Source organism: Nicotiana tabacum, chromosome 7, assembly GCF_000715075.1.
Source record: "Nicotiana tabacum cultivar K326 chromosome 7, ASM71507v2, whole genome shotgun sequence".
In the NCBI taxonomy this organism is placed as follows: Eukaryota; Viridiplantae; Streptophyta; class Magnoliopsida; order Solanales; family Solanaceae; genus Nicotiana; species Nicotiana tabacum.
The window spans coordinates 59,747,327-59,769,994 of NC_134086.1; the positions used below are offsets into that span (position 1 = coordinate 59,747,327).

The 22,668-nt window shown below is 36.7% G+C and overlaps 2 protein-coding genes across 3 annotated transcripts; one reads left to right on the forward strand and one right to left on the reverse strand.

The window, feature by feature from the left end:
- Positions 1-1,327: 1,327 nt before the first annotated feature.
- On the forward strand, positions 1,328-9,356 carry LOC107802070 (E3 ubiquitin-protein ligase RHF1A). Of its 2 annotated transcripts, none has more exons than XM_016625511.2 (9): positions 1,328-1,592; positions 1,677-1,812; positions 4,974-5,020; positions 5,110-5,172; positions 5,753-5,843; positions 5,938-6,245; positions 6,455-6,550; positions 6,628-6,987; positions 8,992-9,356. In XM_016625511.2, the coding sequence occupies exons 2-9, from the start codon at positions 1,693-1,695 to the stop codon at positions 9,041-9,043; spliced, it is 1,137 nt and encodes a 378-aa protein (XP_016480997.1). In that variant the 5' UTR covers positions 1,328-1,592; positions 1,677-1,692; the 3' UTR covers positions 9,044-9,356. The 2 variants fall into 2 exon arrangements, with proteins under 2 accessions (XP_016480997.1, XP_016480996.1); XM_016625510.2 differs by having other exon boundaries at positions 1,330-1,592; positions 5,929-6,245.
- Positions 9,357-11,023: 1,667 nt separating this feature from the next.
- LOC107802071 (peroxiredoxin-2F, mitochondrial) lies at positions 11,024-15,541 on the reverse strand. Its single transcript, XM_016625512.2, has 5 exons — positions 15,267-15,541; positions 15,101-15,130; positions 13,121-13,279; positions 11,874-11,968; positions 11,024-11,296 (listed from the first exon to the last, which is right to left on the reverse strand). Exons 1-5 carry the CDS (start codon positions 15,456-15,458, stop codon positions 11,191-11,193), a joined length of 582 nt encoding a protein of 193 aa, XP_016480998.1. The 5' UTR covers positions 15,459-15,541; the 3' UTR covers positions 11,024-11,190.
- Between the last annotated feature and the right edge of the window lie 7,127 nt (positions 15,542-22,668).

A 22,668-nucleotide genomic window follows, 5' to 3' on the forward strand; every position in this document is an offset into this window, starting at 1 on the left:
GTTAGCTACACATAGTTGATAAAAAGATCAAATTTGAAATTCTTTAAATTAATATAGGTGACTATAAGTCTATAACCATTATATTAACCTTGAAAATGTGGATATGCATCCGAAATAACCCCTTTTGACAATTATTTGATAAATGAGCTAAACGAATATTAGTGCTCGTTTTAGGTCTGATGTTTAGAGTTGTGTTTGGACATAAAATTTAGTTTGGGTTGTTTTTGAAGTTTTGTGAGTGATTTGAGTGAAAATTTTGAAAAACAGCTTTTTAGAGTTTTTCAAATTTTCTAAATGCATCTTCAAGTGAAAATTGAAAGTTTTATGAACAAACGTTGATTTCGAAAAAAAAAGTGAAATTTTTTTGGAAAAAAAGGGGGGAAAATTTCATGTCCAAACGGAAGTATCTCTCAAGGTACAAGTGAGACAATAAAGTAATTATCAACAAATATATATATGGTTATTATCTCATTTCCAGAGATAACTTTCCCCAACCAAACAACACCTCAAATAATTTGAGCTATTTTAATCAAGTGAAACATGAATATTATTTTTTAGCTAACACAAATATATGATTTTAACAAAAAAAAATGTACTACAACAACATAAATAGTGTGTCAACTTCTCTTGCTACCGTATCACCAAATAATTGTAAATACATCAATGCAATAATACTTTATGGGTAATTATTTCATCATCTAAATATTAATTGTCGTATTCCATATGGTGCTCTTAAGCAACTAAAAGTTGTAACTCAATATTGCATACCACTTACAATATTAAAAACTAAAGATGATAAGTGAGGTCGGCACGACCCACTAAAAGGAAGACCAAGATTTGCTCTACCCCTCTAACTATTTTTCGTTTGGTTCAATTGACAATTTTAAATCTATAGGATTTTATAATATAATAATAATAATAATGACAACAATAAGGTGCAAGGAAGCCATTCCAAATAATGATTTCATCAAATAATTAAATAGTTAGAGCACCATACTTACAATCTTTCTGATACAAATTCATGCATTTTTAAATTTTAAATTATGGAACATAGCAGAACCTTTATGCAGGTCGGGAGCATGAAAATAATATTAAAAAAATTAAAGTCCAAAGTAGACTTGACTCTCGTTCTTTAGTAGTACGTCATTGTTGATTTTGAGATGGAGAAAATAATTCAATCAAGTTGTGTGGGACAAGAAGAGTCAACAGGGACCCCTCACCCTCATATTATTTCTTAATCAAAATAATTAATAATTAATAATTAGTAATAATATTTAGTTATTATTTTTTTCAATAAAACCAAGACTGAAAATTTAACTCTTTTATTTTGGGTAAAAAAAGAAGGTAGAAGAGTTGATTGATTCCAACAACCGTCTGAATATAGAGCGGATTGTTTTCCAGCAATCTCTCATCCATAATTCTTTTCTTTTGACCTTTTTACACGCTTTCTCTCTCTACAGCCTACACTTTTCTAGGATTTCGTTTTAGTAACTACTATTTCTATATTTCTATTTCTTTCATCTTCCTTCCTTCTTCTTCTTCTTACTTTATTCTCCACATTTTCCCCTTACCTTTCTGCTTTTCCTCTCTCCGTACGCGCTCTCTCTCTCTCTCTCTATAAATATATACTACATTTGTCTCTATATATACATATACTTACATTTTGATTGTTACAGTTTTAAGCTGAATTTCATGGCCAACGATTCGTTAAACTCGCCGCCGATGATCGCCTCGCCGGCCGTCGTTGATGATAGCTTTGAGGATGCCTGCAGTATCTGCCTTGAGCCATTTAACTCCGATGATCCTCCTGCTGTATGCTTCGCTCCTGTTTTTTATGTATTTTTTTTTTTGTTGCTAAAAATAGATTGTATATATTGCGTAGAAGTTAGCCCCCCCCCCCCCCTTCTGTTTTTAGCATTTTCCTTGAGCTGTTTACTCCGATGATCCTTCCTGCTGTATGCCATCTCCATTCATCGCCTCCTGTTTTTGATACATTTTTTTTTTTTGGTTTTTGGCTAAAACTAGATACTTAGAAGTTAGGGAATTTTCTGCCTGTAGCATTTTCATCTTCTCCTTTTTTTAAATGCATTTTCTGTTTTATCTAAAAATACAAATGCTATATATTGCGCAAAGTTGAGGCTTTTCTGTTTATTAAGGAGATGTTAGATGATTCCAATGTCCGGTGGTTTGAATGGCAGAGTACTATCAGTGTGTAATTTCACGCCTTGGAAGTTCCGACAACTTTTTAGCAAAGAAAAATAAAGAAAAAAAATAGGAAAAAGTTTGGATTTTGTGGTTTAATTATTGATTGGTGCGACACAGGGATAAGAAGCTATCCACCTTATTAGGAGGATGATGGAACAATACAGGGATAAAAGGAGTCCCGGTTGACTACATTAGGGTGATTAAAGACATGTATGATGGAGCTAAGACTCGGGTTAGGACAGTAGGAGGCGACTCCGACCATTTTCCGGTTGTTAAGGGGTTACACCAAGGGTCTGCGTTCAACCCCTTCCTATTTGCCCTAGTGATGGATGCCATAACACATCATATTCAAGGGGAGGTGACATGGTGCATGTTATTTGCTGATGACATAGTCTTAATTGACGAGACACGACACGACGTCAACGAGAGGCTAGAGGTTTGGAGACATGCCCTTGAGTCTAAAGGTTTCAGGCTGAGCAGGACGAAGACGGAATACCTCGAGTGCAAATTTGGGGCCGAGCCGACGGAAGCAGGAGTGGAAGTGAGGCTCGACTCTCAAGTCATCCCTAAGAGGGGTAGTTTCAAGTACCTTGGGTCAGTTATTCAGGGGACCGGGGAGATCGACGAGTATGTCACACATCGTATAGGGGTGGGGTGGATGAAGTGGAGGTTAGCAATGGGAGTCTTGTGTGACAAGAAAGTGCCACCGTTACTAAAAGGTAAGTTTTATAGAGGAGTGGTTAGGCCTGCTATGTTGTATGGGATCGAGTGTTGGCCGGTTAAAAATTCACACATCCAGAAGATGAAAGTAGCAGAGATGAGGATGCTGAGGTGGATGTGCGGGCATACAAGGATGGACAAGATTAGGAATGAAGATATTCGAGAGAAGGTGGGCGTGGCCCCCATGGAGGACAAGATGCGGGAAGCAAAACTCAGATGGTTCGGGCACATTCAGAGGAGGAGCACTGATGCACCAGTGAGGAGGTGTGAGCGACTGGCTGTGGTGGGCACGAGAAGAGTTAGAGGGAGACCTAAGAAGTATTGGGGGAGGTGATCAGGCAGGACATGACACGACTTAGGATTTCTGAGGACATGACCCTTGACAGGGAATTGTGGAGGTCGAGCATTAAGGTTGTAGGTTAGGGGGAAGTTTGTGAATATTACTACAGCGCACTAGAGGGAGACTAGCCATTTAGGAGTTAGACTTAGGATGCTACTGATCAGCTACTGATGCAGGGCTATATCTGTTGGATATTAGTATATCTTACATCCTTTTCGTATTTCCTATATTTCTTATATTGTTGTTATTTTGTTATTTTATGTTATGTATTTTATGTTATTTACTATGAGTCTATTGATAGTACTAATATACTGTCTCTTGTTGCTCTCTTGAGCCGAGGGTCTCCTGGAAACAGCCTCTCTGCCCCTCGGGGTAGGGGTAAGGTCTGCGTACATATTACCCTCCCCAGACCCCACTTGTGGGATTATACTAGGTTGTTGTTGTTGTTGTTGTTGCGACATATTGTTACTCATGTATGTCTTTATTGATCATGGTTTGATCAGTCGGTTGTCTTTGTTACATTGAAAATCTAATATGTGGTATTTTTCCCTTCTAAATGGAAATAATTTCGATAACTTTCTTTATGTGCACCAATTTCTATCTTATTCTTCTAATAAAAACTGAACCTTTTTCTAATGTCTGGACTATTTTATTAGCCCCCTGTTATATTAGGATTTGCACAATGATAATATAATCTACTGGACATTAGAAATGTAAATAAGTATGCATGAATTCATGGTATGCTTTAGATCTTAGTTATGGTTTAGAATATACATGAATTCGTGGTATGGTTTAGATCTTGGTTTTGTTTAGAAGTGCTTGTTCTTATAGTAAGCTTTGGAGTATAGTGGCCTAGTATTATTATTATTATTCCCTTCCCCGGACCCCATGCATAACGGGAGCTTAGTGCACCGGGCTGTCCCCTTTTTTTAAATATTTTTTTCCTCAGCATCTCAACAAAAGGAGTATGGTGTGCGTAGTTTCTCTGCTGGTCTTACTGAGACATCCATCTAACATTTGTTTTTCATTCAGTATGGTCCAATGTTTGGTCAGAACAACAACAACGATAATACCCAATGTGATCCCACAACTGGGGTCTTGGAAGGGTAATATGTATGCATACCTTACCTCTACCTCGTGTGAGGTAGAGGGGTTGTTTCTGATAGACCCTCATTTTCTTTCTGTTCCTTTTTAAGTATGTCATAAAAAAGAAGAGAAAAGATCAGATGTATGCAAAGTTTGGTCAGATCCAATGGAAAATAATACTATTAATTGATTTGTTAGGATTTTTCTTATGACGGGGAACTTCGTCTGGGTCCAACCCTTAGGACCAACTGCAGCCTTTGAAACTTGGGGATAATAGGCCCCTCCCTTAGCCCTTCTCCAATCAAATACCAAGCTTAGATTGCATGGCGCAAGGCTCGAACCTACGACTTAAGTCTCAAATCCCTCAATCTTTTGCAACTTGAACGAATTCCTAGGGGCTTTAGGGTTTTTCTAATTTTCCCAACTATATGTACTTTGTGAACTAGTTTGAATAGTTTTTTCCAAAAACTTATTTGACAGTTTTCTTCAGTATGTATCAAAGTGATGTTGCAAAGTTTTTGTTGTCTCATGGTGATGTCTTCTTTTGATTCTTGTGGCAATTCCTTTTTATACTTGATTATATGCATTTATCCAAGTTTCTTAATTTCTTGTTTTCTTTCAGGTAACAGATTGTAAGCATGAGTATCATTTGCAGTGTATTCTTGAATGGTACATACGAAATTTGTTATTATGTGCTCATTTTAACCACCATTGTCTTGATCGATGTGCTCAATGAACATGTTGTATATTCTGTTCAGGTCTCAGAGAAGCAAGGAGTGCCCAATTTGTTGGAGGGTTCTTGCGCTGAAGGACCCTGCAAGGTATTCGAAAAATTCTATGGCTAAGAACACAACTGTATAAGAATCAACCATTGACTTTCTCATGGAATTGGTGTATTGTTTATGTAGTTTCCTCATTCTAGTATCCAAATTAAACTTTTGGCTGTGGCCAAGAGCTGCTAGCTGCAGCCAGAATTACATATCTTATTTTATTTTTTCTGCAAGGAACTTCAACAACAACAACAACAGCCCAGTATAATCCCACAAGTGGGGTCTGGGGAGGGTAGTATGTACGCAGACCTTACCCCTACCCCGAGGGGCAGAGAGGCTGTTTCCAGGAGACTCTCAGCTCAAGAAAGCACCAAGTGACGATATATTAGTACCATTGATAGACTCATAATAAAATAACATAAAATACATAACATAACATAAAGGAACCTAAAATAGCAAAATAACAGCAATATAAGAGAATATAGTAAATACGAGCGAGATGCAAGGAACTTCATATTTTTTAATTCAGAATTCATATTGTTTAAGAGCCAGCAGTATGATTGATACCTCATTGCTGTGTATTTATTTCCCTCTTTTGTGATGATCTCCATTAAATAAATTTTGCCTCCAGCCAAGAGCTACTAGCTGCAGTGGAGATTGAAAGGAACATGAGGTCAAGGATTAATGTGCGTCATACCAACGAAGACGTTGAAACCAACCATGTGGGTGACATTTCTAAACTTGGAATTGGCTTCTGCATTTCTTTCCACTAAATTTGGCTTCATTTATACTGAGTTAGAGCCTTAGTGTTTCCAGGATGCCCCTCAGCAGAATGATTCTGATTTTGAGGAGCGAATCATGCGACATTTTGCTGCTGCGACAAGTAGAGTCCGTCTTGTCAACAGAAGGAGAAGACAGGCATCATCAGGAATTGGTCCTACACAGGTTGTCCCTTCTGTGCCAGTAGGAGTTAGGTCAAACCAGATACAGAATAGTGAATCCACTGTACAGCCCCGAGCTTCTGGGTTTACTGGGGATGGATCTGCTGCTTCTGCAACTTCATCTAGTATTGGGCCTGCATCATCAACAGTTCCTGCCCATGGAAATGGTCCTTTTAAGCTTAGGTATGATTGAGAACTATAAAGCCCGATAAATAAATCGAAAGCTTAATGAAACTAAGTCACCTAAAAATTAAAATCCATGATATGCGTTCTCTCTTAATCCTCAATGTGGTTACTGAGTGCAATGTAATTGTGGCAGCACTACTCCATTTTTACCTTTATTTGATTCAAATTATGCCTTACTATTTGGTTACTTGTTGGAATTCCTTCAGCCAACCGCCAACTTATGGCCCCCAGGGGTCAAGCTCATCCGAGTTTCTTGCATTTTCTGAATCTATAAAATCGAAATGGTCTGCTGCTTCAGCGAGGTAAGGAACTCTAATTTGTGTTTCCCTTGAAAGCTATTTTTATTTTGCCCCTGAAGCTATTGTTTATGTTTCAACAGGTATAAGGAATCAATCTCAAAAGGTACTCGTGGTTTTAAGGAAAAGTTATTATCACGCAACACCTCTGTCAAAGATTTTGGCAAAGAAGTTCAGCGTGAGATGAGTGCTGGAATAGCTAGCGTTACAAGAATGATTGAACGACTTGATCTTACTTCAAAACGTCCAGGAGCTTCTGAACCATTATCTGCATGTACCATGGGTACCTCAAACTTTCCTAGTAGAGGAGTGTGTGAGCAAGGAAATGTGACATTTCAATCGCATGATAGTTGCATAAAGAATTCTACAATTGAAGTAACTCCTACCGCTCCCTCATTGATCTCCAACACCAACACTGGCCAAATGGAAATTTTCTTAGACAGGTTTGTAGTTGGTTCAACTATATCTTGAACAATTATGAAGCTTTACTTGTTTCCATGTTCATCATCCCTGATGTTGCCAATTTGCTCTTCCATTTGTTATCCATAGTTTCTGCTGGATTTTGATTTCCTTTAAACAGAAAACCAAACTTGGAAACCTAATCTGCTTGTATTTTTTCTGATTGAATATAAAATTACTTGCGTGCAACTACAGAATTGTTGACTCAGAATCTGAAACAACATTGCCTAAACAAAATACATCACAAATTACACTGGGTTTGTTGTTGTATATAGGCCACCTTATTTATTTCCTTTTCTCTCTCGAAAATTAGAAAAATCAAGTTTACAGGCAGGCAAGTGGAAATATACTTTTTACTCCTTACAAAACGTTTCCCTTTATGCCGCCAGGTCATATTTATATGAAAAGGAAGAAGGAATTAAATAAAAGATTTGCGTCAGCACAGTAGGAATGTGGTTGGATTTGGGCAGGGGTGGATCTGCGTATAACTTATGGGGAGAAATTCAAAAATAGCCAGATTTACAACTGGTCGTTCAAAAATAGCCCAGTTTTAAAAGTAATCAAAATTTAGCCGCTTTTCATGTAAAGATAAATCTGAGCGAAAACACTGTTCAAAACCCGGAAAATATGCCAGTATATTATACTGGAGTTCAAGCATAACTCCAGCATATTATACTGGAGTTCCAAGATAAGTATGCTGGAACTCCAGCATAATATGATGGAGTTCCAGCATAAGTACACTGGAACTCCAGCATAATATACTGGAGTTCTAGCAAGTATAATTGTCCAGTATAATATACTGGAGTTTGGAGCACCGGTGCTCCAGTCTCCAGTATATTATACTGGAGTCAGCAAAGTATACCGGTCCAGCATAATATGCTGGAGTTCATACACAGGTGCACCGAACTCCATTATATTATGCTGGACCGGTCTCTGTTGCAGCAAAATAGTGGCTATTTTTCATTGACTTCGTAAACGCTGGCTATTTTTGAATGACCAGTCCGAAAACTGGCTATACCGTGCTATTTTTACTAACTTATGGGTTCATCCAAACCCAGTAGCTTTGGCTCTGTTTAAAAATCCACTAAATAAGTACAAATAATAGATTTCAGCATCTTGCGTGAGATTTGGGGAAGGGCCGCACCCCAAGGTGGTTCGAATCCAGTAAATCAACTGGGTGGTGGTAGAATCTCGAACTCGAACCCATTAATATTCAAATCCTAGATCTGCCTCTGGGTTTGCGAAATGATTAAAAGCGAGGTAGGAATATGAATCTGAGGATGTTAAGGATGTTCAGTATCTGAGACAGTAGTCCATAGATAGGATTTTAGGTGCTCGTGCTTCCTATGCTTGTTCCTTTATATTTCCATGTTTCACTTGTTCTCCTGCCAGAACTACTGCTACATTTTAATTTAGTTTTTCATAGTGTGATGTGTTAGAAAGAGTTCTCCCATGACATTTCTTATTCCATCTGTCCCTATGTGCTCAATGGATCTTGTCGGATTGTACCACCTCATTCAAGAACTTGAACTGTTAGAAAAAACATATTTATTTTACTAAAAATGTGTCTTCGCATTCACCTGAGTGCTGATTCTTATTTTGAGATCAAGTTTGTGAAAATACTTTTTGATGAAGGATTGCAATCAGACTTGAACCTAAGGGCACATTTTACTTTGATACCACATTGAATTGCATTAATACCTTATCTGAAAATTTAAGCTATTACAGAAACCTTTATTTATTTAATTGTCTTCGACAAGTCTCATTAAAATTACAAACAAATCAAATCGATCATTTGGAAGTTACAGTTCAGCTTCTTATCCTTATCTCATCAAACTAGTAAGTATTGTGAAGCTACTATAACATGAGGTTAGGATTGGAGGATTACCAAAAAAAATTATTTAAACAATCCATCTTGATGGTTCTCTTTGCTTTTGAAATGAGCTCTTTCCATTGATTAATTGTTTCTTTCCCTTCTTTTTCTTCAGAACGGAAACTGATGCTGCAACCCTATCGAAGTCAAGAATAAATGGTGCCTGATTATGGTCCTCTTTGTCTCTGCTATCTACTTATTAGCATAATCTAAAATCTGCAAGTGACGTACGTTCTAAAGGTCAGTTATCACAGTAGGTGATTGACTTGCGTCCTGCAGTTACTGTGTGAAACCTGGAGGTTGATATGCTGCTGAAGAAATTACAGTTTGTGCTTAAGCCTTAAGGTCTCATGACCTGTTCTCTTTACTGTAATAGGACAGGAAGACTGATAAGCTTGTGTAATTTATAACCATGTCCATTACCTTAATGGATATTCAAGAGTGGATGTCTTATGGACTATTATCCTTCATTCTTCTTTATGGTGGCTGTATTTTCTTCTAAATTCTGCTTTTCGCTGTTGTAGCTGATATAAAGAAAAAGAAAAGAGTAAACATTAAGAAAAGGTATCGGATTCCGCCTTTCACTACTTAACCCACGTTTTCTTTTCTTCTTTTAAATCATACAGAGAAAGGAACATGCTTTATCAGTAAAAGTAAGTTCAAATAGCCGAATGTTGAGTCATAAAAAAACTTGCAAAACGAAGCTTGTCAGCAGGCCTCTGTAATGAGGATTCTAAGGCTCCACAACTTCTTGTCATTTACAAGTTGAGTTTTCTTGTGACAGACTAAAGAGACCTCCATTTCTGATGAAGCAGATTGCTAGATGTCTTTGCTACTCATATCCATGTGCTAACTGACGTCTAAACGCGTCATAACAGGCAAACAACAAATGAAACTTCTCTAACATCGGACATGTAACTCATTTCTCTGCTCTTATTATTGCCAGTTTTCTGTTGGGAAACTGAAAATCAGTTGAATGCAGTACTTGGTTTCTGCGGTCTTTCTATCACAGAATTCATGTGAACGGGATACAAGTAGTGAGACAACAACAACCCAGTATAATCCCACTTAGTGGGGTCTGGGGAGGGTAGTGTGTACGCAGACCTTACCCCTACCCTAGGGTAGAGAGACTGTTTCCAAATAGACCCCCGGCATCCTTCCCTCCAAGAACTTCCCACCATGCTCTTGGGAATACTCGAACTCACAACCTCTCGGTTGGAAGTGGGGGTTGCTTACCATCAGAGCAACCCCTCAGATATACAAGTAGTGAGAAGGTTATTAAAACTTGAAACACATTCATTGTAACCTTCACTATTACACTAATTCTTTTATGATATAATTGGCATAAGCCAAAAGTAATCTTCGGAATGCAAAGAATAGGAGAAGATACTGACTAACATTAAATGGGACCTCCTTTGGTTGTAAAACAAATCTAGTATAGTTATCGTTCTAGCAGCATTAGTAACAGCTCCGTTGTAGTCTAGTTGGTCAGGATACTCGGCACGGGCCCAATACAAGCCCACAGTTCAGCTATTTTGCCCTAATTTGACTTTTTCTTTTTCTCTTTTTTAGAACTCTCAAATAATTTATATAGTGTCTGGGAAGAGAATTTTCGTCGCTTATAATGTATTCTCGATTGAATACTGATCGTCATTATTTGAAAGTTTCGTAACACTTCATATAATATACTATTAAATATTCGAAAAAGTTGTAATCGGTATAAGAGTTTCATGGCTTAATGCTCAATCTTGCATTTCTTTTGATGGCTAAATCCCCTCTTCTGCGTAACCGCCAAATATTCGCACCTAATACAGCAACCACCTAATTACTTGTGCCCATGTCTCAATTCACCTATTTACTAGAGTGCGATAAAACTCAATCCAAAATTCTTGCCATCTTTGAACAGTGAAAGTTTTATATTCAGAAAATGAGCTAATCCATCAGATTTAAGTCGGGAATCAATAAAATTAATCTTCAAATAGAAGTACAATTTTGCCATAGAGAGTCAAAGAACAGGTAAATAAATACTAAGATATACTCCCCTAGAGGACGGATCCAAAGTCTTTAAGACTCTTCTTTGTAATTGTGGCATCTTATCCCGACTAAATTACACGTAATAATCTGGGACAAATTGTGAACCCCAGAAAGCAAAGCAAAAGAATAGTTTATTATCATGGATTAATAATGTATCAGACCTGAAATTAACTTGTTAGGTTAATAGTACATTTTATTAACCGAAATTACAACGTGCAAAACTTATTGGCAATGGAGAAACAAGGTGTTTAGAACTACAAACATGCGCATAAGCAAGTCTCTAGATCTGTCCCAAGATAACGTCTCCGCCAGAAACCTTGAAATCAGAAGGAGCTTCTTCAACATTCAGAACCTTCACATTCCCATCATCCACATACGCTGACCACCTGTGTGCGCACAAACAACTATGTTCATTAATACAAACATATCCAGGATTTAGGATCTATAGCTCCCAAGTACAATTTTTACACAATATATATATATATATATATATGCTGGGCGTAATTTAAACTTGTTAAACTTTTGCACATTTCACACACACACACAGAGACTCACATGTTAATGTATATATACAACAACAACAAAAAACCCAGTGAGTTTCCACAAGTAGGGTCTGGGGAGGGTAAGATGTACGCAGCCTTACCCCTACCTGGAAGGGCAGAGAGGTTATTTCTGATAGACCCTTAGCCGGAGAAAGGATGAAAAGGAGTTAATGCAAATATGTATGTCAATATCTTTTTATTTTGTACACGTACACATCGTCTTAACATAAAGCAATGGATGAAACCATACCCACTTCTCCATGTCACTTCAGGGCTTAATTTAAACTAGTTAAACTTACTGCACATTTCACTGGGATTATCAATTTTTACATTGACAAATGTTGGATGTAGAAATTTTAGTTAATTAGCCATGACGAAGTAGTGAATGACAAGTGACGATCTTAAGACATTGACTCCTAACCTGTGAGATCGAGGTCCAAGCAAAGCAGCAGAGAGATCAATTGTTAAGTCCAAACTCTTGTGGAAGCTTCCATCAAAATCACCATAAAACTCAATCTGCATCAGACGAATAGTATTCAGTCAACCACACTCATCCTCATTGTTAGAGCTAGTATAAGAAGTTAAGAACTATCAAAGGTATTATCAACATCAAGGAACAGCTAAGAGACCACCTTCTAACATCTATAGTGCTATCAAATTACCATAAATTTCAAGTAGTTCAATAAATGCAACATCAACTCATAATCAGAACGGCATTTGAGTATTAAAAGTCAATAAACAAAGTGACATGTCTAAGTAACATCACGAGAATCTTAATCATTCATCTCTCTGACTATCTGCCATATCTCTGTCACTAATTATCACTATCCAAGCTCAGTCAATCAGAGTTAACAATAAAGTCCATAACAATTGACAATATTGGGCTTTGTCTTTTTGATCCTTCATACAGTTTATGAATTATGTCATGCTCGATCTGCCCACCTAATAGATTTCCAGCTCCATGGAGCAAATTTAAGCTTCAGTTGGGATATATTAGAATATGGTCAGAGACAAACTTTGAGTTGTTGAATTATATTAGCATATCGTCAGAGTCAATATCATTGAACATGTAGAGGAATGCTAGTCTTATTTCCTTCCTTTAGCTGAGGCTGCACTGCTCCTGTCAATCAGATATGCTTAATTTTTTTTATGAGTCAACTGTCCTCCAACATTTATGTTGCTTAAAAGTAAGATTTGCTCCACATCCCTCTTTGACCAACCCCCCGCTCTAGACCCCCTCATAACTGAGAATCCTGAAGACCAATTGACACACAGTTTGAAACTCGTTGAATATTGGGTCCGTCCTCTACCCTTCTCTACTTAAATACCACACTATTATTAGTCTACAGTAGGGGTCGAACTCATAACATGCGCCTATCCGATACATCACTCTCTTCTCTCTTACCACTAAACCAAAGCCCTTGGGAAAAAACGTCTTGCGATTCCAATTCTTACTAAAAGGGACAGATTAAACTTCTTCAGCTCCCTACACAAGTAACATGATCGATAAAGTTGATTTACCAAAAATTGTTTACTTATGCTGACAACTGAGTGGAAGTAAGTCCTTCAAGTCTTCCAAGGACGGCAAAAAGTTCAAGTAGTAACTAGTGAAGGTTACATTTGCTTAAAGGATATGACAGGATGACAAGGCATGGCGGAGTAACTTACAGCTTCTTTGGCTTGTAGCTTTTCTGCCCAACCATTCATAACATACGGATCATTCACAGCAACACAAATCACAGAGTCGATTCCTTTGGCCTTGAACTTATCAATGTTATTCTTGTAGCTAGGTACATGTTGCATTGAACAAACTCCAGTGTATGCACCCTGGAAATTGTAACATCTTTAGGAAGATATAAAACTAAAAAAAACAGATATTAAACAAATGGCTCGATACAAATGCTTATGCAAGAAGACCTCTTATGAGGCAATGTCCCTACCGCAATCATCAAAGAAAACATGAAGCCTTCCTTCCTTTCATCATTTCTTAGAGTCATTTTATTCAACCTTCGATCCATTTCATAGTGTCATTTTATTCAATCTTCTATTGCAGACTAGGCAAACCCTTTTGTACTATAATCCAGATCAACAACAATAACAACAACCCAGTAACTCCCACTAGTGGGGTCTGGGGAGGGTAGTGTGTACGCAAACCTTACTCCTATCCCTTGTAGAGAGGCTGTTTCCGAAAGACAGTCGGCTCATGAAGACGAAAAGAGATAATTCAGATCACATAATTGTATTAAATTTGTGCCACGTTTTATCATTCCTCCAGAAGCAAATATGTGCACCAACCAGGTGGCAATGTTAATCTAGTAGCATGCAACAATTGGGATTAACAAGATTAAACTATTTTGAATATGACTTGCATAAGTAAAAGCAGTTTTCATTTGTAGTCAGAGGAAGATAAAACACTAAACAAATGAAGCTGTTCTCTGCAGTTTAGCCATCAAATACCATCTCGATTTAGGACTTTGTATTGAAAGTACAAAAGAACAATTTATTATCTGTACTGAAAGTACAAAGAAAAGAAAAATTACCAATTTGATTACTCATTAAGATTAAATGGAGCTACATTGTCCGTGAGGATTTATATACTCCACCCAATTTGTTAGGGATTGCGACCTTTTTACCTATTAAATCCCAATGGAAAGACAACAACAACAACAACAACATAACCAGTATTATCCCACACCGTGGGGTCTAGGGAGGATAGTGTGTACACAGACCTTATCCCTATCTTGTGAGCAGAGGCGGACCTATAGTGGAGGTGCAGGGTCACCGGAACCCGTTAGGCTCGACAAAAATCATGCATATATAGATTTTATGTGTCCTGTATATCCATATAGGACCCCTTTAATAATTTATTTGGCCCCCCTGAAAAATAAAATCTGGAAGGCAGCAGTGATTGAGCTGCTAGTTTAAGCACCTTCCCCGAGACCTGGTTCAAGCAAAATTAGCATTTTTTTCTTTCTTCTTTTGTTTTCTTTTACATTTTTGGATTCGATGATAGTTTCTGTCCTTTAACCTTCCAGGTTTCGAAACCTTGGTCTATTACGCAAAATTGAAGGCTTCATTACGACCTAGTAAACCAGTTTTGTCAAAATGTTTTATAACAAAGTACTGATAACAATTTTTTATTTTTGCATATTACTTACCTATATATATAATAAGAAAAATTAACGAAGCAGTGTCGGTCAACACCGCTTCTATCAACATTGCTTCCTATGTAGCACCTATTTTGCAAAGTAATCTTTCACTCTTGCTTAGTGCTTTTTCTTTCTTTAAAAATTTCTGGTTGTTTATATATTAAGGATAAGTTGTCATACTAATTAATTTCTTAAAGAACTGCACAAAGAATTTTATCATTAATTATTGGCATATTTAAGGTTAGTGGTGCCCGTCGCGCTCAAATCGTGGGTCCGCCTTTGCTTGTGAGGATAAATCCCAATGGAAAGGAAGGACATTTTTTCTTTATGCATAAATTCTTACATTAGACAAACAAAATTCTCATAATTCGAAAACCCCACGTTCGCGGAAACAAATTTTTTTATGTAAGAACTACTCCTAAGCCAAGAAATGAGAATTACTAATTACCATAGTACTAATTCAAAGTCAATTGCAATATATAAGGAAAAGTGAACTTACAGGAAGGCCAAAGATTACAACTTTTTTACCCTGAACACCAAAAATATACAACATAGTCAGAACTCAAGAACCCTAAAAAAAAGTTGAAGAAATAAGAAAAGGGTAATATAAATTAAACAAAAAAAATGAAATTTTTAAAAGGGAGTTTGATTATATTTGTCATTACCTTGAAAATATCTTTGAGAGGGGTAGTAGAGAATTTAGAGGAGACACCTTCATCCCAAGATCGAGCCTTTTGTAGTGAAACATTTGGTGCAGCTACTGTAAGATCAGTACCTACAGAAACAGAAGCATAGGATCTCAGGCTTTGAACCATTGACTTTATCATTGTTGTTCTCTTCAACATTGCTGAGGCCATAGCTGGGAATTCTTCTAGTTTTGGTGAATACTGGTTTTTGCTTTGATGCTCATTTCTTGTGTTTACTTGTGATTATTATATGAGTTTTATGGACAGGGAAAAGTTGGGCCTCATTAGAAGTAATAATACAAATTAGTAAAAATTGCATTACACGCCCTGTTTGGTCGCTCCCATTTAACCTATACTTATTTTTTTTTAAACTTTTAATTTGTACCCACTTTTTAAATAACTTCAGTCCCCTTTCTCCCTCTCCTTCTCCTCCTTCGTTTTCTTTCACTTTCTTATTGCAAACAACCACAAACGTTCACAAACTGTCTGGTAGTTACGTGAATTGACCAAAGGCAAAGGACCTGATCATTTGACTTTATTATTTCATTTCGAAACATACTTTTCAACTGCTTTTGACGCTTTGTAATAATTTAATAAGTGGATAATTTTGTTAAAAAAAAATAATATAGCGATAATACGAATAATAATTTCATATATAACAGATCTGACTTGTATGCAACATCAATTTTAATAAGGCAAGCAAGCATCATCGTTCAATTTGCAAAGGGTTGCTTCCTATGTGTTGCTGCGTTTTATCAAGTTTGATAAAGAAGGAATATTTAAGGATACCCATATTGGAACTCTCAAAAACTTCAGCTCTAGCAAAGAAGGAATATTTAAGGATACCCATATTGGAACTCTCAAAAACTTCAGCTCTAGAGCTGAAGTTTCCCAGTTACAACACAAAAACTTCAGCTCTAGAGCTGAAGTTTTTGTTTGTAACTGACGAGTTTTTGTTTTGTAACCGGGGCTGAAGTTTTTGTTTTTGTAACTGGGGAGCTGAAGTTTTTGTTTTATAACTAGGGAACGTTTTTGTTTGTAACTGTAAAGCTGAAGTTTTTGTTTGTAACTGGCGAACTTCAGCCTTCTTAGATTTGAACTTCAGCCTGTAGATCAAGATTCAGTGGCTAGAACTTAGTTTATGTGATAGTAACAGGAAAAGTTGCAGATTTTTTTCCAGAAAATACAATATGTTTTGTTGGATAGTAACATGGAAGATATTATACTTTATTCAATTAAATACTTTATCCATTGCTTGGAGTGTTTGGTTGGGTCTATATCTGAAATTTTCTGGAGCAAACCATACCGAATATTGCTTCTAAGTAACTGTTATTGTATAAATGACCGCCAAAACTGCTAAATAAATAGCAGAGCCAAATTATCAAATATTTGTTGTATGAAGATTAATTCTCGACATTGCAGATTCTGAATAAAAAGATTTACTTTTTTATAAACAGTCCCAGAAACTTCAGCTCTAGAGCTGAAGTTTCCCAGTTACAACACAAAAACTTTAGCTTTAGAGCTGAAGTTTCCGGTTACAACACAAAAACTTCAGCTCTAGAGCTGAAGTTTCCCAGTTACAACACAAAAACTTCAGCTCTAGAGCTGAACTTCAGGCCCGACTACTAGAATGCTAAAGTTTTGCATGATTGCCTTTGCTACTTCAGCCCCGTGTGCTGAAGTTATGCGAAAAAACGGGTACGTTTGCAATTTTTTTCGCAAAGCAGGCACAAGTTAAAATGTGACACAAAAAGCGGGTATAAATACAAATGCCCCTACAAATCAATCAAAGGTAGCCCAATTTTGATGTCCACTTCATTCGATCCAAAGGTTCTTCCAAAGAAAGAGGTAGAAATGACAACAGATAGACACTCTAAAGGGCTGTATTTAATAATTAGCTAGATCTTAATTTTTCAGTTTATTTTTCAGGATAAATATATCCCGAGTTGTCCTGAATTTAAGATTTTTAGTTTAAAATTTCAGGACAAAAATAAGTATTGGCGAATCCCTAAATAGCATCCCTGAGAATGGCTATCTCTGTAGTGAACTAATATAAAGAGCAAATTATGCTATATACCTATTCTACCCAAAAATAATTATCCTCATTTACCTATTCTAAAAATAATTACAATATATACCTATGCAACCAAAAGTAATTCCCCGTTAATCCTTCTTCCTGTTTTGTTCTTGTTAAAGCTAATTTTTCTCCTCCTTTTTGCTTTCTTCTCTTATCATTTTCTCCGCTCTTTCTCTTTCTTTCCTTTTGCCAATATCCCTACAATTTTTCATTAGATATATGATCTATCTACCTCTCTCTCCTATCTTTATCATTTGTCCCAACAAAAAAAAAACTAAAAAAGATCTATCAGAAAAGGACAAAAAAATTTAAGATTTCAGTTTGCTATAAATTTGTGAGGTTATGTATGCAATAACAAATTTTAATTGCTGACACTCTTTGTGTTGCAAGTTTTGGGGTTAATTATTATTTTTTGAAGATTTAATTGTGACAAACATTAATCTGCTATATGAGAACCTTGAAGCTTGAAACTTATAAATTGGGTTTGTTGAGTTTGTGGTTATTTTGATCCGATTCTGACAGGGTATGTTCGAAGTGTTAGTTGGAGGAAGTGACTATATTCTGAGTCAATTTGGAGATTTTAGAGTAGATTTTTAAATATTGGGTTGAAATTGAGTTGAACTAGCAAAGAAAAAAGATTTGTACTGTATACCAAAATGGTATATTATATACTCTATTGGTATACAATAATTAATTCAAGAGTATATAATTAAATACAATAGTGTATTACTAATTTTTTTGAAGGAATGAACCAATCCTCTATATACCAAAATAACATATTATATACCATTTTGGTTAATTCAATAGTGGATAATTTATTGCGTTGAACTGACGAAGAATAATTTGTATTGTATACCAAAATGATATACTATATACCATTTTAGTATATAGTTCATTCCAATGATATACTATCATAGTATACTATATAATGTAACGGTATACTCTTACAATTGGGTCCTTTTAGAAATTTTTATTAACGACCGATATTATTTCAGTTTAAAAATGAATTAATATTTTTTAAACCCTTTGCGTACAATTATATACCCTGTTGGTACAGCTATATACTATACTAGTATCATATGTTACTTGGAATATTTTTTGGTTGTATTAGCTACATTTAATTGGTGCAATGTTTGATTTTTCTTTAGTTATAGGAAATTGTTCGAAGGATCCCATACAACTATATACCTTATTAGCATACGGAATGAGCAAGTTGCCTTGCGAATATTTAGCTTGCAATGTGAGCATATAATTTTCTCATACTTTTATTGCATCATTTAATGTTTTGGTACAGTAGTATAGCCGCAGATAGTTGTAGCAATATTCTAGAGCAATCATATACTCTGCTGGTATACATGTATACCATATTGGTATCATATGGCACTAGAAGTCTTTTTTGTTACTTATATTTTTATTGCCTTTTCCAATATTTTATTATCATTTCTATTCTAACTAGTATATATGGAGATTTGGTGGCTATAAATTATGTTTTCTTGCTCCATAACTGGTAGTATTATTGCTAATGGTAGAGTGTGTATTGATATTTGTAGGGAAGGAGATCAAGGTTTGCATGACAATCACATGAAATTAGAAAAGGAATAATAAATAAAGAAAACAAATAAAAATAAAAAAATAAAGAAGGAGTCAAATTTGAGTGTGAAATAAATTATGGTAAGTATAACAATAATACGATTTGGGCAAAAAAAATGAATAAAAGAGAAAAAAGAAAAAAATAAGAAGAAAACGAGAAAAAAGAAAAGGAGAAAAAAAAAAGAAAAGGAGAAAAAAAAAGAAAAAAAAGGAAAAAAGAAAAGAAGCATATAAATAAAAAAGAATTGGAGAAAAAGAGAAAATTCCTCACAAAAACTACTATGGGTAGGAAATATAATTAGTTTGATGGGTAGAAAAATAAATGGGTAGATAAGGATAAATAGTTTTATTTTTGTGGGTAACTGTGTCATTTCCCCTAATATAAATGGCGGAGTCGGTGTTGTGCCCCAATTTATACACCAAAAGACTGACCAAATTGCACCACTTGGCAATGAGTTTAAGTTATATCTGATGATGTAATCTCTCATCCTATTTTTCCACCAAAAGTAGTATTGGTCATTAAAGAGTGGAGGCCTATAAGTGGATTGCCTTTCCCAGTTTCCAGGTAGTGCGCTCATCTTGATCTATTCCTAAGGTGTTAGTCTCTTCAAGGATAACCTGCTCTAATACCAATTGATGTTTTATACTTCAATACCACACAAGGGGGAGAGGGGGGGGGGTTGAGTGTCCAATGTTTCACTTAAACTGATTATAGAAGGACTTGGTTCTTCTATGTGTTCCTTATACTACTGTTGCGGAACAATAAATAGAAAAAGTAAAGAATACAAGTATTTTTATGTGAAAAACACCCGGCTCAAAAGGTGAAAAAATCACGACCTACTACTCAGTAGGATTTTTTCCAACACTTCACTAAATCACTGAGCCAAAACAAAACTTAAGGATTACCTCTAATCCCGTTGTAGCAACCAACCTCTAACTGTTGTGACAACTCCAAGTTAACTCTAACTTGAATACTCAAAGTACCTATTACAATTGCTTCTAGATAAAGCTGAAAGGTACAATATGAAAACTCCTACTACAATTGAACTAGAATAAAAGACAAACACGAGGAACTAATTCTTCTATCTGGTTCATGTAGCTTTAGGTTTGCACACTTGAATCACACACGAACTGCTTGCAAAATTGCCTTGCTATTTTGCTCTCAATTCCCGTTTAACTTCTCCGTTTGTGCAACACCTATAAAGTGAGAACATCCTGCAATTTATAGAGTTAGTAGATGAAGAAATAACTAGAGTTCTAATGCTACTCTTCCTTGGTGGAAGAGTTCTAGTTGATTTCAACTTCTAACTCCTTCCTTATCTTGGATAGTGTTCTCTTTGATTAAGGAGTCCTTCTCCATATCACATATGCAACATTTTCGATCAGGAGATATCAAATATACCAAGTTAAGCTTATCTCCTTCACGTGCATCCCCCATGCTCGAATCTGCCCGTTTCTATACACACATGGGATGGACTTGGAGGGATGGTCCTGATTCATGCCTGAGTTCCTTTGTCAGTCTTCAAAACTAACCTTTACTTGGGCCAATAGGACCGCTGCAAGATGGGATTCAAACATTTTGAGGGTTGTAATTTGCTACTATAAGTATGGCTGTTGGAATATCTTCAAAGGGGACGGTACCATCAAGAATTTCCGCGGCAACCATGGAATGACCACATAGCTTTTCACCACCCAAAAAGAACGACTTTCATCCCGGAGAGGCTTGCACAACCAGGAAATGTCGTTGGAATGGGTACACTTCTTTTGCAATTTGACCAACAACAAGGTCCATTGGATGTTTGAATGGTTCCCTACTAGCGAGTTCATCATCAGGTCAAGAGATGTTCCTCATCTAATGCTAATTGGATTAAAGGGTATTTATCCTTATGCCCCTATCAGAGTCATGAGGCAAGCTAGGAGGAAACAAGTTATACACCGAGTTTCCAAGATGGTTCACTACAAAGTATATATCAAAGGTGATGTTATTCCATTCAAGTACGAGTCACAACACATGTAGCGTCTAAAGGTCATGGTGGAAAAGGATACCATCGAGCCAGATCGATACCATGCTGGCCGTGCGCACTTTTATCCATCATGGTTGGTCGATGACATAACAGGAGAAATCAAGCCAGGATTTGATTTGGGAATTAGGGTCATAGACGACACTGCCGAGGCCCAAGTCAAATATAGGAGGTTACGTAAAAGGAGTTTTGAATCTGAGGCCAGACATTTGGAACAACACAAAGCGGACATGGAAGCAAACAATGAATGGAGAGAAATCGCTACTAAATCAACAAAGAGGTTAAAGTATTTAGAGCAGGGATTGATGGAGCTGGAAGGGAAGATAAGAAATAGAGTTACAGGCTGTCAAAACATGGATGGAAACAAAGGAGGTCTCCTAGCAAGGGCGTATCTGCTGCTGGACATGCGCGACCTGGGGAACTTGATCGATGGAGCAAAGAAGGACAAGCATGGAGAAGGTCCTTCTGGGACCAAATAGATTAGAAATTATGTTTTACTTGCTTTCCAGACTCGTTTAGGCTTCGGTTGTAATAAGGCACATGCCATTAGTGACTCTTTATCATTATTGTCATTTTAATAAAGATTCAGTTTATTTTTTCATACTAATGAACTGATGCAGTTATTGGCATCAATTTTCTCCAAATATATATATCTCTTAGGCCTACCTCGGGCACAATGAGGTCCCTAAATTAGGACGTGAATTTATAATTCCGCGATATGTGTTTAAAAACTGCAAACAGCCTTTTAATACTCCTCACTGACTTATTTATCTTTTGTTTTTTCTTTTTCTTTATTTGCTTATTCCCATCCCCTAAGGTTTGTTCGTTCATACTAGCATCATTAGCATATCATACCAGATCAAGAGGTCCTCTACTTCTTCCTCCTCCAAACGATCCTAAAAGCAAAGGGAAGGCCAAAATGGATGATACAAGCAATATTAGGAAAGGCAATGCCACACATGAAGATAATGTCAAAACTTCAGATGGTTGAAGCACTCCAGCACCAAATGACTTGGTTTTACGGTTGGAACAAAAGATATTGGAGTTACAAGGGGAACTCGAGTAGGTCTGTAACTTGGAAAACCTCTCCCTTGCCTTGAACATCCCCGACATCAACCAACAAAACGCCAAAAACCCAATACCTCCCCAAAATACACCAAACCAGCATCCATAAAATCCTCACGCACCTTACCAATATGCCACACCGCCTCAAAATTCCAATCTTCCACCAGTATTGACTCCTCTACAACATCATCATCAGCCAACTCAGTATCCACAAATCACAACCTATTATACTCCTCATAATGCACCACAACCTAACCCCAATCCTCAAAACTCAACCAATGATCACCACTATACCCAAATCCTTAGAGTCCATCAAAGCAACCCCATATATGTGGAAACCTTTCCCCATACTCCTCCACAAACCTTATACATACCCGAGTCCACGGAGAAGGACCTGTTCATCAAGAATATGGCAGAGGAATTTAAGAAGCTCACAAGTCGAGTCCAAGGTATCGAATGGGGTAAAGGTATTGAGGGATTGAATTATGAGGATCTGTGCATTCAGCCGGACGTAGAACTGCCAGAGGGTTACAAACCTCCCAAGTTCGAGATGTTTGACGGAATAGATGACCCAAAGGTGCATATAAGGACATACTGTGACAAGCTCGTAGGAGTTGGAAAGGATGAA

Coding starts and splice junctions, on each gene's coding strand:
- LOC107802070 (XM_016625510.2), top strand. CDS start 1,693: ATGGCCAACGATTCGTTAAACTCGCCGCCGATGATCGCCTCGCCGGCC. Junction 5,173..5,752: donor GCGCTGAAGGACCCTGCAAG/GTATTCGAAAAA, acceptor TTTTGCCTCCAG/CCAAGAGCTACTAGCTGCAG. Junction 6,551..6,627: donor TGGTCTGCTGCTTCAGCGAG/GTAAGGAACTCT, acceptor ATGTTTCAACAG/GTATAAGGAATCAATCTCAA.
- LOC107802071 (XM_016625512.2), bottom strand. CDS start 15,458: ATGGCCTCAGCAATGTTGAAGAGAACAACAATGATAAAGTCAATGGTT. Junction 15,131..15,266: donor CTCTCAAAGATATTTTCAAG/GTAATGACAAAT, acceptor TTTGGTGTTCAG/GGTAAAAAAGTTGTAATCTT. Junction 11,297..11,873: donor CTTGGACCTCGATCTCACAG/GTTAGGAGTCAA, acceptor GTGCGCACACAG/GTGGTCAGCGTATGTGGATG.